The sequence below is a fragment of the Oncorhynchus mykiss genome, chromosome 9 (genome assembly GCF_013265735.2).
Source record: "Oncorhynchus mykiss isolate Arlee chromosome 9, USDA_OmykA_1.1, whole genome shotgun sequence".
Lineage (NCBI taxonomy): Eukaryota > Metazoa > Chordata > Actinopteri > Salmoniformes > Salmonidae > Oncorhynchus > Oncorhynchus mykiss.
Genome location: NC_048573.1, coordinates 14,755,786 through 14,773,413, shown reverse-complemented (window position 1 = coordinate 14,773,413; position 17,628 = coordinate 14,755,786). Strand labels below are relative to the sequence as shown.

Sequence of the window (17,628 nt, the reverse complement as noted above, 5' to 3'; positions counted from 1 at the left end):
TTTCACCTTGCAGGACTGTTTCGGGTTTTCCTTTTGTTATTTTTGTATTCAGTGTTCAGTCAGTTAAAATAAAGAGGAACACGTACAACGCTGCACCTTGGTCCTCCACTCCTTACAACAGCCGTTACAGTTGGCCCAGGTAATATTTAAAACTTCTCTGGGATATGTGGGACGCTAGCGTCCTACCTCGCCAACAGCCAGTGAAATTGCAGGGCGCCAAATTCAAAACAACAGAAATCCCATGAATTAAAATTCCTCAAACATACAAGTATTACACACCATTTTAAAGAGAAAGGTCTTGTAAATCCAGACACAGTGGCCGATTTCAAATAGGCTTTACGGCGAAAACACACCAAAAGATTATGTTAGGTCAGCACCTAGTCACAGGAAACCAGCCAAGGAGAGGGCTCACAAATGTCAGAAATAGCGATTAAATTAATCACTAACCTTTGATGATCTTCATCAGATGGCACTCACAGGACTTCATGTTACACAATAAATGTTTGTTTTGTTCGATAAAGTTAATCTTTATGTCTAAAAAATCTCATTTGAAATTGTGTGTTATGTTCAGAAATCCATTGTCTCAAACAAACATCCGGTGAAAGTGCAGAGAGCCACATCAAATTACAGAAATACTCATAATAAACATTGATAAAAGATACAAGTGTTATGCATGGAATTATAGATAAACTTCTCCTTAATGCAACCGCTGTGTCAGATATCAAAAGGGCTTTACGGCAAAAGCACACCTTGCGATTATGTTAGGTCAGCACCTAGCCATAGAAAAACATACAGCCATTTTCCAAAGAAAGAGAGGTGTCACAAAAGTCAGAAATAGCGTTATAAATATTCACTTACCTTTGATGATCTTGATCGGAATGCACTCCCAGGTATCCCAGTTCCACAATAAATGTTTGTTTTGTTCGATAAAGTCAATTTATGTCCAACTACCTGCTTTTTGTTCACGCGTTTAGCCAGTAATCCAAATGCTCAATGCGCAATCACTTAGTTCAGACGAAAAGTCAAAAAAGTTATATTATAGTTCGTAGAAACATGTCAAACGATGTATAGAATCAATCTTTAGGATGTTTTTATCATAAATCTTCAATAATGTTTCAACCGGACAATTCCTTTGCCTTTAGAAATGAAAAGGAACGCAGCTACCTCTCACGACCATGCGCATGATTTAGCTCATGGCATTCTGCCAGACCCCTGACTCAAACAGCTCTCATTCGCTCCCCCTTCACAGTAGAAGCCCGAAACAAGGTTCTAAAGACTGTTGACATCTAGTGGAAGCCTTAGGAAGTGCAATCTGACCCCATAGACACTGTGTATTCGATAGGCAATAACTTGAAAAACTACAAACCTCAGATTTCCCACTTCCTGGTTGGATTTTTTTCTCAGGTTTTTGCCTGCCATATGCGTTCTGATATACTCACAGACATCATTCAAACAGTTTTAGAAACTTCAGAGTGTTTTCTATCCAAATCTACTAATGATATGCATATTCTACCTTTTGGGCCTGAGTAGCAGGTAATTTACTCTGGGCACCTTATTATCCAAGCTACTCAATACTGAATCCCAGTCCCAAAGAAGTTTTAAGAGTGCCTGGCCCAGTTCTCCAGTGGCCTTGAGAGATGTGGAGGGTTAACACCTTTAGTTGGCTTTCCCTGTTTGGTTTCTAGAAATGTCTTCCATGTTTTTTTTGTTTTGCTCAACTTATTGGTTTGTTTCCTGTCTTTAAGTTTGCTATGGGTTTTTCTTTTGTATGTCTCTTAGCGGGAAATTTGTGTGGGCGCTCATGGTGGGTGTCTTTTAGGTCCCAGTTGTTGTTGCTAGTCAACTTTCAGTGGACACCATGGGTGTCTTTCAGATACCCTCCTAAAACCACACCTGTTTCCTTTTGGTTGTCAGTGACTCATTGTTAGTTCGACCTACAATTTTTGGTATTGTTGATGGGGAACGTAACAGTGTGGGTGTAAGTGTGTGACGTCGGTCATGTTGGTTTGAGAAAACAATCATATCAAAGGTAATGTGAGCATTGCATTGTGAAAAGCTATTACTTTATATGCAATGTGAAACAAGTATTTCTAGATGAAATACTGACTTAACTTGGTGGAAAAAGTGGCTGGATTATTGTGTGCTGTACTTAGTCAATTGAAATGTTTTGAAACTGACTTTATTTTCTCTTTAGTGTTTTGTAATAAACACATACTTGTGCAAATTGAAGACACACACTTGTTTTTCTATCCTTGTGGGGACCTGAATTCAATTCAAAATCCTATTTTCCCTAACCTTAACCCCTATACCAAACCCTTAATCGTAAAATAGTCTTTGTCCTTGTGGGAAATGTATTGTATTTGTTTTACTTGTATTTTTTTTTATTTGTGGGGACTTTAGCTGATTTCAGCTCCCCACAAAGATAAAAGAACAAAACCACAAACACATTAAACCTTTCCAACTATCTTAAAGGAAACTGTAAAGTGAACCTCAGCCAGACAAGAAGGAGAAGGAGGTAGAAACCACAGAATGTTCATTTTAGAAGTGAGAGATGAAGTCTGGTATACTTCTGATCTGTCGACTCTGAGTGACTCAAAGACTAAATAAAACAACAGTAGCATTTTCTCACCTCACTACTTCCTCCGTCCTCTTTAAGGTTGATCATAACTCAATGGGGGACCTCTGTGTGGTGCAACGTTGATCTCCTTATGACACACTTTGTTGAAGTAAAGCATCAAATTAAGTCATAAAGCCAGATAATGAACACTGTAACACAGAAAAAAAACAATTAATAAAAGTCCCATGATGGTAATGACTGTCCATTACTGCTTATCACTTATTAATGTCACGTCTATAGTCGTGGCCAAAAGTTTTGAGAATGACACAAATATTAATTTTCACAAAGTCTGCTGCCTGTTTGTATGATGGCAATTTGCATATACTCCAGAATGTTATGAAGAGTGATCCGATAAATTGCAATTCATTGCAAGTCCCTCTTTGCCATGCAAATGAACTGAATCCCCAAAAAACATTTCCACTGCATTACAGCCCTGCCACAAAAGGACCAGCTGACATCATGTCAGTGATTCTCTCGTTAACACAGGTGTGAGTGTTGACGAGGACAAGGCTGGAGATCACTCTGTCATGCTGATTGAGTTCGAATAACAGACTGGAAGCTTCAAAAGGAGGGTGGTGCTTGGAATCATTGTTCTTCCACTGTCAAACATGGTTACCTGCAAGGAAACACATGCCATCATCATTGCTTTGCACAGAAAGTGCTTCACAGGCAAGGATATTGCTGCCATTATGATTGCACCTAAATCAACCATTTATCAGATCATCAAGAACTTCAAGGAGAGCGGTTCAATTGTTGTGAAGAAGGCTTCAGGGCGCCCAATAAAGTCCAGCAAGCGCCAGGACCGTCTCCTAAAGTTGATTCAGCTGCGGGATGGGGGCACCACCAGTAAAAGGCTTGCTCAGGAATGGCAGCAGGCAGGTGTGAGTGCATCTGCACGCACAGTGAGGCAAAGACATTTGGAGGATGGCCTGGTGTCAAGAAGGGCAGCAAAGAAGCCACTTCTCTCCAGGAAAAACATCAGGGACAGACTGATGTTCTGCAAAAGGTACAGGGATTAGACTGCTGAGGACTGGGTAAAGTCATTTTCTCTGATGAATGCCCTTTCTGAATGTTTGGGGCACCCGGAGAAGACCGGAGAAGACAAGGTGAGCGCTACCATCAGTCCTGTGTCATGCCAACACTAAAGCATCCTGAGACCATTCATGTGTGGGGTTGCTTCTCAGCCAAGGGTGTGGGCTCACTCACAATTTTACCTAAGAACACAGCCATGAAAAAAGAATGATACCAACACATCCTCCGAGAGCAACTTCTCCCACCATCCAGGAACAGTTTGGTGACAAACAATGGGGCAGCAGGGTAGCCTACAATTTGACCTAAGAACACAGCCATGAAAAAATAATGGTGCCAACACATCCTCCGAGAGCAACTTCTCCCAACCATCCAGGAACAGTTTGGTGACAAACAATGGGGCGGCAGGGTAGCCTAGTGGTTAGAGCGTTGGACTAGTAACTGGAAGGTTGCAAGTTCAAACCCCCGAGCAAACCCCCGAGGTATAAATCTGTCATTCTGCCCTTGAACAGAACACCCACTGTTCCTAGGCTGTCATTGAAAATAAGAATTTGTTCTTAACTGACTTGCCTAGTTAAATAAAGGTTGATGTTTTGGGTCCATGGCCAGGAAACTACCCAGACCTTAATCCCATTAAGAATTTGTGGTCAATCCTCAAGAGGCGGGTGGACAAACAAAAACCCACAAATTATGTTCAACTCTAAGCATTGATTATGCAACAATGGGGTGCCATCAGTCAGGATGTGGCCCAGAAGTTAATTTACAGCATGCCAGGGTGGGTTGCAGAGGTCTTGATGCAAATATTGACTCTTTGCCTCAACTTCATGTAATTGTCAATAAAAGCCTTTGACACAAATTAAATGCTTGTAATTATACTTCAGTTTTCCATAGTAACATCTGACAAAAATATCTAAAGACACTGAAGCAGCAAACTTTGTGGAAATTAATATTTGTGTCATTCTCAAAACTTTTGGCCATACACCCTCACACATACACCCTCTTTGGTTTTCGACCTTGCTGGTTTACTAATTACTGGCTCTGACAACCATCATTACGCACCACTAGCACCGTCGTTACGCACACCTGCGCCTCATCAAAAGACACACATGGACTCCATCATTTCACTGATGCCCTCCTCTATATCTGTCACTACCTTAGTTTCATTCCCCAGGCAATATTGGTTATGTGTTTCCTGTCCAGATGCTATTCTTGTTCCGTGGTTCTTGCATTTTTAAACTCACCTCCTGCTTCTCGATTCCCAGCGTCTTCTTTACAGAATACTGCCTCAACAAATGGAAACGACAGGGAATCAGGACATGTCCCAGACGTTCGATGAACAAGGATACCTACAGTACTTCGTCAGCACCATGACTGTCACGAATCCCGTTTCCTGAGTCTGTTTTTTGCCTGTGTTCTGTCCTGGAGTGTTTTTTCCGGCGTCCTGGAACGCACACCAGTTTGTGGGCTCAACAAGGTGATGTATAGATTACAGCTCCCCAGTGACTACCGTATCTCACCTTCCTTTCATGTCGCCCTTCTCAGGCCGGTGGTTCCTGGTCCCCTGACTGAGGCTGTCCCCCAGACACCCCTCCATCTCCACTGGATGTCGAGGGAGGTCCCGACTATGCCATCAGATCCCTACTGGACTCCCGACATCATGGGGGTCAGCTCCAGTACCTGGTGGACTAGGAGGGGTACGGCCCAGAGGAGCGGTGTTGGGTTCTGTTGGAGGACATTCTGGATCCCAACATCATCTGTGATTTCCACCTTTGCCGACCTGCCTGCTCCTCACCCTCGAAGTCATCCCCCTGGCCAGCATCGTCCTGTGGCTGGAGCCGTGCGTCGGGGGGGGGGGGGGTACTGTCACGTCTACTCCCGCTCCCCCTCTCCAGCGTTCGACGTCGCCGGTTTACTAATCACTGGCTCAGACAACCATCATTACACTCACCTGACACCATCTTTACTAACACCTACGCCTCATGAGACACACCTGGAGACACATTTCACTGATTAACTCCCATATATGTCACTCCCTTAGTTCCATTCCCCAGGAGGCATTGGTTATGCACCTGCTTCTCGACTCCCAGGGTCTCCATTACAATTAACCATCTATTCACACTACTTTACTTGAATCAAAAAATTATTTCAGCATCTCAGCTTTTGTAAAAAATGGAAGTTGTATAATTAAGAACAGTATCTTGGAGGATTCAGTAGTTGGAATTTTAAGAGTTGTTGCCCTGTTCCTTTCTCTGCAATCATCATTCTTATGGAATCCAAAAAGAACAAAACCCTGTCCTCAAACATTTACAAAGTGCAGTTATGGGCAAAGACCCAAAACATCCACATCAAATTAAATATTTTTCTTGATCAAATAATATAGAAAACCACTTTTTGTGCAGTTTTCATTTACCATCCTTACAAACCACTTAATGTAAATGTGCATTAGTGTATTGTATATAGGCTGGTCATCTAGGTTAGAACCTGTGGACTTTCCATCACCATGAAGAAAAACAATGTTCAATACAGTAACTGAGTACATTGAGACATCAAGTGGTTTGTGATGATGTGGCTCAGTTGGTAGAGCATTGTGCTTGGAACACCAGGGTTGTGGGTTCAATTCCCACAGGGGACCAGTACAAAAAAGTATGAAAATATATGCACTCACTGCTGTGTCTACTAAAAAGAATGAATAGACCATTTCAGTTTTCACATAGAAATAACTTGCATTTGCAAAGTATTTCAAGAAACTGGAAATCAAAACTGTATCAAGAAAGTTTTTTTTTATTCCGCAAATATGAACAGATTAACTGTTTTGCACAGATAATTATTAGACTCAAGTTACAAATGCTGCTAGACACTGAAAAATGTAGTTGACATTTTTACTTAAAATGCACTGGGCCTTTACTAGTCCTCTATTAGCATACCTATATAAGTGTCTTCAGTGTGGCCAATTTTGTATTTATTTTTTGCATTAAATTACATTTCACAACAGATTTCTCATTACATTAAGGCCACTACTCTACTACCAGATGTGTACAACACAAAATACATGTGTACGTGTATTTTGTACATTGTACATACGTGTACATTGTTAACAGCTGTCTAAATAGTTAGCAAGACGTTTAAATGAGACGTTAACATCTATGGTTAGAGTGGGGGTGTGTAGCTCCCTTTCAAAGGTGTGAGAGACCACGACAAGAAACTGAAAACCACTTCCTGTTGACTGGGTTCTGTGCTGAGAAGAGCTGTTTAAAGTTCTCAGGTGTGAAGGTGCTCTGAGTCTGATTCACTGTATTTCCATGGCAAGAAAGAATCAACTTGATCAGACCCACATTTCATACAACAACATGGACCTGAATTTTTTTCCTGGCTGCCATTGACTCAGATTCTTAATTTAAAATAAGATATTTCCAATATCAAAATAAAAAATGTAAACCCCCTGCAAGTTCCCTTCATGGACGTGGGGCATCGACAGAGATGTGTGGGCTTTGTTAGAATTGTAGAGTTTTGTAGGGACTTCATTTGATAGAGATGGACCAAAAGAGAGCTGTTGGAAATCTTCCTATTTATTAAAACAGACATTTCAGAGTATATTAGCCGTTAGCATAATGAGGTTCCAGTATTACAGATGGGCCCTGACCTTTCCTATCACATTATAAACATTATCACAGACATGGGGCGCGATCAGCAGGACACAATGTTCACAAATCTTCAGTTAGAAATGTACTATGTAGAACAAACAGGCATCTCTTACATGTAGAATGAGAAATCAGTCATTTGTGGCATTCCTGTCTACAACTTTCCTACGTTTGGCTACTGAACGTGGCCCTGATGAAACCTCTGACCTACACAGCTCTGACAGGCATTACAAAATACATTTACTGGCACGATAGAAAAGGACTGGCCTTGGTACCAGTCTGTTTGTGCCACCATGCCACCCCTTGTCATGCCAAACAGTCGGTGGAATGATAGCACAAACAGATGTTGGACCAGGCTAGAAAATGATTTGTTTGATAATGACACCTAACATAGTAGAGAGGAGTTATTTACAGTAAAAATATGACTGGCACATCAAAAGGCACAGTTTAGTGGCACGTTTTAGAATGACCACAGGAGTGATCAGGTATTGAAGTACAGGAGGAATAACAAGTACATGCATATGAACATGAACATGCATATGTTAAAACACACATACAGTGCATTTGGAAAGTATTCAGACCCCTTGACTTTTTCCAAATTGTATTACGTTACAGCCTTATTCTAAAACAGATTAAAGTCATTTTTTTCCTCATGAATCTACCAAAAACGATTTAATCATTTTAGAATAAGGCTGAAATATAACAAAATGTTTGAGTTTGAGTTTATTTTATTTTTACAGGGACACATTAATCAACGTTTCAGGAAAAAGTGCCGGTTTTAGCCAGCCGGCTAATTTTCAACCTCAGTCCCTGGGCGGGTTATTAAAAACAATTATAATATAGACAATCATTGAGCAGTGAGCACACGCAGAGCAACATAGGACAAGCAAGACATTGCATACAGACAGAGCAACATAGGACAAGCGAGACGTAGCATACAGACAGAGCAACATAGAACAAAAAGCAGCAAGACAAAATTCATAAAAGCAACAAAGTGTTTCCACACCTCACAAGCTACAGACAACATGGAAAGTAGCAACACACAGCGAGGTGATTATGTTCACATATCTGATTGACCTTTAGCCATGTATTCATACATTTTGTGAAAGTGTGATAGTTATGTGTGTCTGAAGGCAGTGGGGAATGAACCACCCCCCCAACCCCTCTTTTTACACTGCTGTTACTCTCTGTTTATCATATATGCATAGTCACTTTAACTATACATTCATGTACATACTACCTCAATTGGGCCGACCAACCAGTGCTCCCGCACATTGGCTAAATGGGCTATCTGCATTGTGTCCCGCCACCCGCCAACCCATCTTTTACGGTACTGCTACTCTCTGTTCATCATATATGCATAGTCACTTTAACCATATCTACATGTACATTCTACCTCAATCAGCCTGACTAACTGGTGTCTGTCTGTATGTAGCCTTGCTACTTTTATAGCCTTGATACTGTATATAGTCTCTCTACTGTATATAGCCTGTCTACTGGGCAACGTAGGCATCGGAGTGGGCAGCAGCTACGTAGGCAACGGAGTGGGCAGCAGCTACGTAGGCAGCGGAGTGGGCAGCAGCTACGTAGGCATCGGAGTGGGCAGCAGCTACGTAGGCATCGGAGTGGGCAGCAGCTACGTAGGCAGCGGAGTGGGCAGCAGCTACATAAAAAAAGTTATCAATTGGAAATCTCTATCTTAGCCACGGCAAATCAGGATCCAGAAAATCTGGAACCACAGCCACTCCGATATTTCAGATTGTGTTCACAGGACAAATTCTTCCGCTTTTAGCCATAATTGACTGCCATACCTCTGTAGTTCCTTCCCATAACCAGCTGGATGTGACAGCTACTGAAATGGATAGATGGATACCTTTTATAGTTATGTGTAAATGTGATCTCAGAATATGAACAATTAGAATACCGTCATGCTGCCACCTTTTTGAGGTTAACAGCATAGTGATGGGGCTGGAGAAATGTAACCACTTAAATTCATAGATGAGGCTATGGATGCTATGGACTGACCATTCACGACATCAAAATGATATTTGTAACTATGTTTTGAAGCTATACAGTGTCTGTTTAGAATTACATTGTTTACAAACAAGCATAAGTTATATTAATCAATAGTTATATATAATTAATTTAAAAGTCTCCAAAATCGTTGTAGCAATCACAGATTGCCAATTTAAATATGGTTAAAATTAGACATAAACGGGGCCTCCCGGGTGGCGCAGTGGTTAATCAGAGTGCCATCAGAGTCCCTGGGTTCGCGCCCAGGCTCTGCTGCGACTGGGAGGTCCGTGGGGCGACGCACAATTGGCCTAGCGTCGCCCGGGTTAGGGAGGGCTTGGTCGGTAGGGGTGTCCTTGTCTCATCGCGCACCAGCGACTCCTGTGGCGGGCTGGGCGCAGTGTACGCTAACCAAGGTGGCCAGGTGCACGGTGTTTCCTCTGGCGCATTGGTGCGGCTGGCTTCCGGGTTGGATGTGCGCTGTGTTAAAGAAGCAGCGGCTTGGTTGGTTGTGTATCGGAGGACGCATGACTTTCAACCTTCGTCTCTCCCGAGCCCGTACGGGAGTTGTAGCGATGAGACAAGATAGTACTACAACAATTGGATACTATGAAATTGGGGGGTAAAAGGGGTAAAAATGTTTAAAAATTAGACAATATTAAAAAAATAAGTTATTCTCTTTGTAACTTCCCTGTGTTTTTCTTCGGTTTCTAAGTCTATGGGTCAAGTCAGGGGAATGGAGGGGTAGTTTAGTAAGGTAATTTGTCTAGTTTGTTGACATTATTCCCATATTTGTCCATTTGTCCACTGGGTGGCGCTGGGCTAAAGCTGGCTGTGCTGTAGATTGATGTAGGATCTGCATCAGAAGGGCTATGTGGTCCTGGCCTCAGTCTTTTTGGACAGCCCACTTTGTTCACTAGGTGGCGCTCTTCTGCCGCTGGTTGCTGCACAGTGCTGTAGAGTGCCTCTGCCGGTGGTTCTGTACTTTCTTCTGGTAAAGTGTACCCTTTGTCCACTGGGTGGTGTTCTTCTAATGCTGATGCTGGTACTGCTCCTGGTCTGCCTGCAGTGACATAGATAGATGTCACCTCAGAACCAGGGGTGTTTGGTAGTTCTGGTCTTCCTGGTATAGTGTTGTCAACTTCTGTAATAACGACCTGTTAGAAGAAGAGAAATGTGAGAAACAACACAGAGTCGCTGATGTGGCCCTGACCGCTCACCAGAATTGAGTGCTCCTGATATCTCTGGCCGACCTGAGTAAGACCCTTGCAAGGCTGCCGGCTCAGACGGCATCCCAAGCTGAGTCCTCAGAGCATGTGCAGACCAGCTGGCTGGAGTGTTTACGGACATATTCAATCTCTCCCTTTCCTAGTCTGTTGTCCCCACTTGCTTCAATTTGTCCACCATTGTTCCTGTACTCAAGAAAGCAAAGGTAACAACTAAATGACTATCGCCCCGTAACACTCATTATGAAGTGCTTTGAAGGGCTAGTTGAGGATCAAATCACCTCCACCTTACCCGACACTCGAGACACACTACAATGTGCATACCACCCCAACAGGTCCACAGATGACGCAATTGCCATAGCACTGCACACTGCCCTTTCCCACCTGGACAAAAGGAAAACCTATGTGAGAATGCTGTTTATCGACTACAGCTCAGCATTCAACACAACAGTGCCCTCCAAGCTCAACACTAAGCTCAGGGCCCTGGGCCTGAACCCCTCCCTGTGCAAATGTGTCCTAGACTTCCTGATGGGCCAACCCCAAGTGGTGAAGGTAAGCAACAACACATACGCCACGCTGATCCTCATCACGGGGGCCCCACAGGGGTGTGCACTCAACCCACTCCTGTACTCCCTGTTCACCCATGACTGCGTGACTACGAACATCTCCAACTCAATCATCAAGGTTTGCTGATGACACAACAGGCCTGATTACCAACAATGATGAGACAGCCTACAGGGAGGAGGTGAAAGCCTTGGCGGAGTGGTGCCAGGAAAATAACTTCTCCCTCAACGTCAACAAAACGAAGCAGCTGAACGTGGACTGATGCAGATGCACCATCGCAAGCATTCTGTATGGCTGTATCACCTCCTGGTACGGCAACTGAACCTCCCGCAACCACAGCACCTGGAGTAACAGGAAGACCAAGAAGGTCAAAGACCTCAGCAACCTAGTCACGGCCTGTTCACCCAGCTACCATCTAGAAGGCAGAGACAGTACAGGTGCATCAATGCTGGGCCCGAAAGACTGAAAAACAGCTTCTATCTCCAGGCCATCAGACTGTTAAACAGTCATCACTAGCCGGCCTACGCCTGGTACCCTGCCCTGAACCTTAGACACTGTCACTAGCCGGCTACCACCCGGTACTCTACCCTGCATCTTAGAGACTGCTGCCCTATGCAAATAGTAATTTGGTCAATTTAATTATGTTTATATACTGTTTTACCCACTCTACATGTAAATGCTGTATTCTACCCTTACCTAAAAACCACATGAATTTCACCTGATCGAATGTGAAGTTAATGTGATAACATGTGACAACATGTAAAAGCAACATGTGATAACATGAAACTATATATATAAAAACATGGGGATGCAAAACATTTTTTTAACTACACCTGATAACATTTGAATGTTTTTCACATGTATACATACGTGTTTTACATGTGAAACTGCAAATTCCACCTGTGAATCTGCAATTCATGTGAGCTGATAACATGTCATTCATGTGAGCTGATAACATGTCATTCATGTGAGCTGATAACATGTCATTCATGTGAGCTGATAACATGTCATTCATGTGAGCTGATAACATGTCATTCATGTGAGCTGATAACATGTCATTCATGTGAGCTGATAACATGTCATTCATGTGAGCTGATAACATGTCATTCATGTGAGCTGATAACATGTCATTCATGTGAGCTGATAACATGTCATTCATGTGAGCTGCTAACATGAAAAGGTGGTGTTACAGGGTTTCACATGTGAACTGACCTCCCATGTGTCTCTTGTTTTCACATGTGAAAATATCAGCTCAAATGTCATGATTTATTTTCATAAGGGAAGTAATTAAACGGCATGTGGCTTTAAGTAGTACGCTATTCAGCTAAAATAGTGTAAAAATCTTGTCTCTTAAACTCTGACGCTCTCTGGTGGCATTTTCTAAATCACATAATATTGTATACTACCCTAATAAAGTACATTTCCGTTTCAAAACTATAGCTCCTATGCACGCTTATTACTGTTAGAAAGGTAAGAAATGTGTGATTCTGATGACGATGTGACTACTGCAGAGCCTACAGATACAGCAGGCCCAAAAAAACTGACATGTACCATTTTTTTTGTTTTTTTTCTTAGAGGAAAAATGATCCAAGCAATCAGGCCTTTAAAGTTCTCGAGTTTGTTTTTTGGATGGTGGCGGGGTGGTGTGATTCTTAGGACAAGGCCAGCAGTAAGATTTGAGTTAAACTTCCAAAAAGACATGAGCTGTAGCTATCCTCAGAAAATCTGAACAGGGCCCAAAACAACTGCTCAAAGTTGAACAAAAATACGATTACGTTTGACATGATTACTTAATACTGACTTTTCAATATGACCCCATCTGGGATTTAATCTCACAACCTCTGGTTTTGGGATACGCTGATCTTTCTGCTGCGCCACAAAGACTGTAGCATTCTCAGAAGTCCCCTAAGGGCCAGGGTTTCTACTAAGCTGACATATTGAATTGTTTTAAGATGGTCACACCGTGGATCATTTAGCAATTACATTTTGAATTTTAGGACCCCTTTATGTATCAAAAAATTATTTAAAAAAAATATTCTATGAAATTTGGTGTTACTGCTATTAGCCCTCAGAAATGCGTTGAATAACACATTCATACATGGCGAAACAGATCTGAGAGATAAAAGAATGTACTCCCCTTTTTTAAGGGCACAAAAATATTTCCATAGATTTTTTTAAATTGGTACTGGGTTACCTTTATATGAGTCTTTTGAGGCTTGTTGGGGTCTAGAGCAATCCGAAGAACACCATCGTGTTCTTGAGAGTGATCTTTCCAGAGGGGTGATAGTAGTGTGTAGCCCAAACTTTTTGGACGCTTTGGACGCTTTCATGAGAAGACCAATTTTTAGGTTGTGTCCTGCTCTGACAAACATTGCTGTAGCTCTGCCACCTTCCACCGCAGCTGCGGAAGGCCGACATCGGCAGATGTTGTGGATTGAGACGCAGGGGTGTAATCATTAGCCAAACAGAAAACGTTTCTGTTGGACAAATTCAGGTAGATGCCACCTGTTTCATTGCGTTTGCTACTGCGTAATGAATACGCCCCAGATATATATAGCTTAAACATACGGGTTTTGATGGGGGCATAGACATCGACTTTAGGAGGTTAAACATGATTGACAGAGCGGGTACCTGCATTGACTGCTGATTTTTAGAGGATTGCCGTCTTCTGGTTAATATGATGTATCCTACACCAAATAACACACCAACAAAGAAGACAAGAGCAGTAACACTGCCCATAATGGTCCCAACTGGTAATGTTGAAGCTCTCCCCTTCTTCTCACCTTTACCTGAGAGGTTACATATACACACACACACACACACACACACACACACACACACACACACACACACACACACACACACACACATTTTGTTATTCTGTTTTTTTATGGGAAATAATATAACTGTAATATAATTATAATTACTGCAATGATATTAAAACGTTCTTGATAAACAAATGTACAATGGTATGCACAGAAGGTGGAAGCTAGTAAATTAGACTTACACATGTCCTCCATGCGTTGTGAGTTGGTCTCTGCACTGAAGTTATTTTTGCCAGTGCACTGGATAGTCCCGTTGTCATTGGAGATGATGATGTTGACTCTGGTGTGTGAAAGAGACTGCTGTGACAGTGTGCACTGACCTCCATCACAGACAGACAACACCCACACACCTGTAACTGAACAGTTCACTGTGACGTCACACATTCCATCACTATAGTTGGAGGAGAGCGACACCACCTCCATGACTGGTATGGAAACAGCTTCTAAAATAAGTGATAATATCAGGGGTTTACAAAAATGTCAAGATGTCCTAAAAGATCATTCATCAAACCAAGCAGGTGACAGTAGGCATGTTTGCATTGATTCAGGTTTATTCGACAAAAGCAATAGAAAAACATTGCCACATGTGTAATGGAAAGGCAGCTACGAGATAAACATTCTAAAGATCGACAGAAATTGTATCCTTTCGAAAGAGATGGATATTTATTTTTTGCAACAAATGATGACGGAAACGGTGTTTTCATATAAATCATCATTGCCGAATAATTTTGAAGGCAAGCGGGCAAGTGATGTCATTAGTATGTGTTTATGTAATGTTTATTTAACTAGGCAAGTCAGTTTAAGAACAAATTATTATTTACAATGACGGCCTACACCGGCCAAACCCGAAAGACTCTAGGCCAATCACCGCCGGTTGTGATTCAGCCTGTTATGTAATACAGTCATCACTTAACATTTAATTCTAAATGTCTACTGCTTGCTTTTAAACTATAAAATAATGTTTCTTTGCAGGAAAAGGATTGTCTTGACTTTTGAAGAATGCCTGAATTGCTTAACCTTGCTTTCCTGGTTGGCTGGATGCAAGTTTAACCACTACATTTTTTCAGATCTACAGGAGTGTAAGTTTCCCCATGGCAGGGACAGTGGAGATACGTTGGCACATGATAATTATTAGAATATGGCAAATATGAGTAAATTCTTGCATCCTATCCATGCTGGCTTTTGCAGGCTACCTGAGACATGAACCAGATAGGTGGTAAGGAATACAGGCTGTCGCCAATGTATTCATGCGCAATTTGTCTAAATGGATATTGGAAACACTGCAGCCACTTCATTTTTATTCCACACTAGGTTTTTGCGTAGAATTTATATTTGTTCAGGTGTGATGTCATCGACAGTTCAATGAAAATGCACGGTAGCAGGCAGTGGTGGGAAAAGTACCCAATTGTCATACTTGAGTAAAAGTAAAAATACCTTCATAGAAAATGACTCATGTAAAAGTCACGCAGTAAAATCCTACTTGAGTAAAAGTCTAAAAGTATTTGGTTTTAAATAAGTATCAAAAGTCAATCTAATTGCTAAAATATTCTTAAGTACAAAGTAAAAGTATTAATTATTCCAAATTCCTTATATTAAGCAAACCAGACAGCACAATTTTAGCCAGGGACACACGCCAACACTAAGACATAATTTACAAACGAAGCCTGTGTGTTTAGTGAGTCCGCCAGATCAGAGGCAGTAGGGATGACCAGGGATGTTCTCTTGATAAGTGCGTGACAATTTTCTTGTCATGCTAAGCATTCAAAATGTAACGAATGCTTTTGGGTGTCAGGAAAAATATATGGAGTAAAAAGTAAATTATTTTCTTCAGGAATTTAGTGAAGTAAAAATTATCAAAAATGTAAATAGTAAATATTAACTTGTACTTTAAAGTAGTTTTACTTAAGTACTTTACACCACTGGTAGCAGGCAATTGTCTATTTTATATGCGAACTTTCTAAATGTTGACAACCAAAATTAAAGGACACATTTATGGAAACGTAGCTAATGAGTGGAATGTAAAAAAGCCTTGACAAAACTTACCTTGGACCATCAAATTGTATTTGACCATTTGTGTCTCCTTCCATATCTCAACATTATATGCAATGTAGATTCCAGTATCTGTTTGTTCCAGTTTCCTGAGACAAAGAGAGTGGTCTGTGGAGTTATAATCGACCCTCTCCTTGTATCGAGGAGAAACTTTTTCCTTCACAGCTATTACATTGCTATCAGTCATCCATTTCATCGCCATCTCTTGAAGAGGGTTTTCTCTGACTGTCAAACACACTGCACCGCCCTTCAACCCATATTTGTCTATTGGATGGACATCTGCCCTGGTCCCTAAAGACAAAGGAACAGCAGGATCACATTTTGAAAGTTTATTTATTTATTTGGTATACCAATAATGGGATATACTGTACTTTATACCTACACATAATATAATTCATATTATTTTAAAAATCATAGAGTAGAATTCTGTACCTGTGATGGTACCCAGCAAAATGATTAGTAGTGAACCCAGAAAATCCATAATGTTTGAGAGATCAAAAGCCTGACTTCTTGGCTTCTGTCAAAGTGATATTTAATTAAACCCTCTAGTATTTAACACCTGTTGCAGTTCCCCGCAACGGTGAGAAAAAACACCCCACAACTTCCCCCACATGCGTATGACTCTCACGTCACTTTTACCACTCTAGAAAGAAACTATGGGGGTTTCAACAGTATGTCCCAAGTTATATAAATATATGATCTACTCTACATAATTGTTGCATGAACAGATGTCGGCAATGTTCTGTTATTATCTGGAACAGCATGGTCTCCGTTAGTCTGAAATCAAATCAAACTTTGGCATACACCAAGACCTTACCGTGAAATGCTTACTTACAAGCCCTTAACCAGCAGTGCAGTTCAAGAACAGTTAAGAAAATGTTTACCAAATAAACGAAAGAAAAAAATAATAAAAATTAACACAATAAATAACAATAACGAGGCGATATACAGGGGATACCGGTACCGAGTTAGTGTGCGGCAATTTGTACATGTAGTAAAGTGACTGCATATATAGTAAACAGCGAGTAGCAGCAGTGTACATAACAAATGGAGGGAGGGGGGGGGGGGGGGGTTCAATGTAAATAGTCTGGTGGCCATTTCATTAATCCAGAACTGTTTTGTGCTAACATTCCACCCCTTATATTTGTCATATGACACGAAGTACAAGAGTGGCATATTAGCACAAACAGACTGGCATCCAGGCTGTATATTATCGTATATGCATCTGAGAACACTTATTTGCATATTGAGATGCATTTGGTTTCTTGGTTCCTCTTTTGGGATCATCTGACAATGAGAAGTACAGTTCTTATCAGAACGATATGTATTATTGTAACTACGAGGCCGCAGTTCAAAACCAGCTAGGTTCCTGTTGACAAGTTCTCTACCGAGAAGAGTTGTTTCAGTATATTTCCTACTTAGGTTCTCTGTGTGTGTCAGGGCACTACTGAATTTCCATGGGATGTCCATGTTTATAACAGCCACCGAAAGTTTACAGTATGACACAATTGGGGGAAAACTGAAACATTCCAACCATGCACCATACCCATCTCCCTAACTTAATGAATTGATCAGTAACCAGGTTTCCATCCAACCTGTTTATGCGAGGAAAGTAAGTTACATGTCGAATAAAAATGTTTATTACAGTCCTGATGGAAACATACACG

General features: G+C 41.4%; 1 protein-coding gene across 1 annotated transcript; it reads right to left on the bottom strand.

The window, feature by feature from the left end:
* Positions 1-9,910: 9,910 nt before the first annotated feature.
* Positions 9,911-16,551, bottom strand: LOC110531582. The gene is made up of 5 exons (XM_021614851.2): positions 16,394-16,551; positions 15,956-16,252; positions 14,095-14,355; positions 13,719-13,876; positions 9,911-10,454 (listed from the first exon to the last, which is right to left on the bottom strand). Exons 1-5 carry the CDS (start codon positions 16,440-16,442, stop codon positions 10,047-10,049), a joined length of 1,173 nt encoding a protein of 390 aa, XP_021470526.2. The 5' UTR covers positions 16,443-16,551; the 3' UTR covers positions 9,911-10,046.
* Positions 16,552-17,628: the final 1,077 nt, after the last annotated feature.

What these genes read in the sequence shown, in the direction of transcription:
- LOC110531582 (XM_021614851.2), bottom strand. Translation starts at nt 16,442, where the DNA reads ATGGATTTTCTGGGTTCACTACTAATCATTTTGCTGGGTACCATCACA. An exon ending in TTTGCTGGGTACCATCACAG is followed by an intron (nt 16,253 to 16,393) that starts GTACAGAATTCT and finishes CTTTGTCTTTAG; the next exon opens with GGACCAGGGCAGATGTCCAT. An exon ending in AAAATCAGCAGTCAATGCAG is followed by an intron (nt 10,455 to 13,718) that starts GTACCCGCTCTG and finishes TTCTTCTAACAG; the next exon opens with GTCGTTATTACAGAAGTTGA.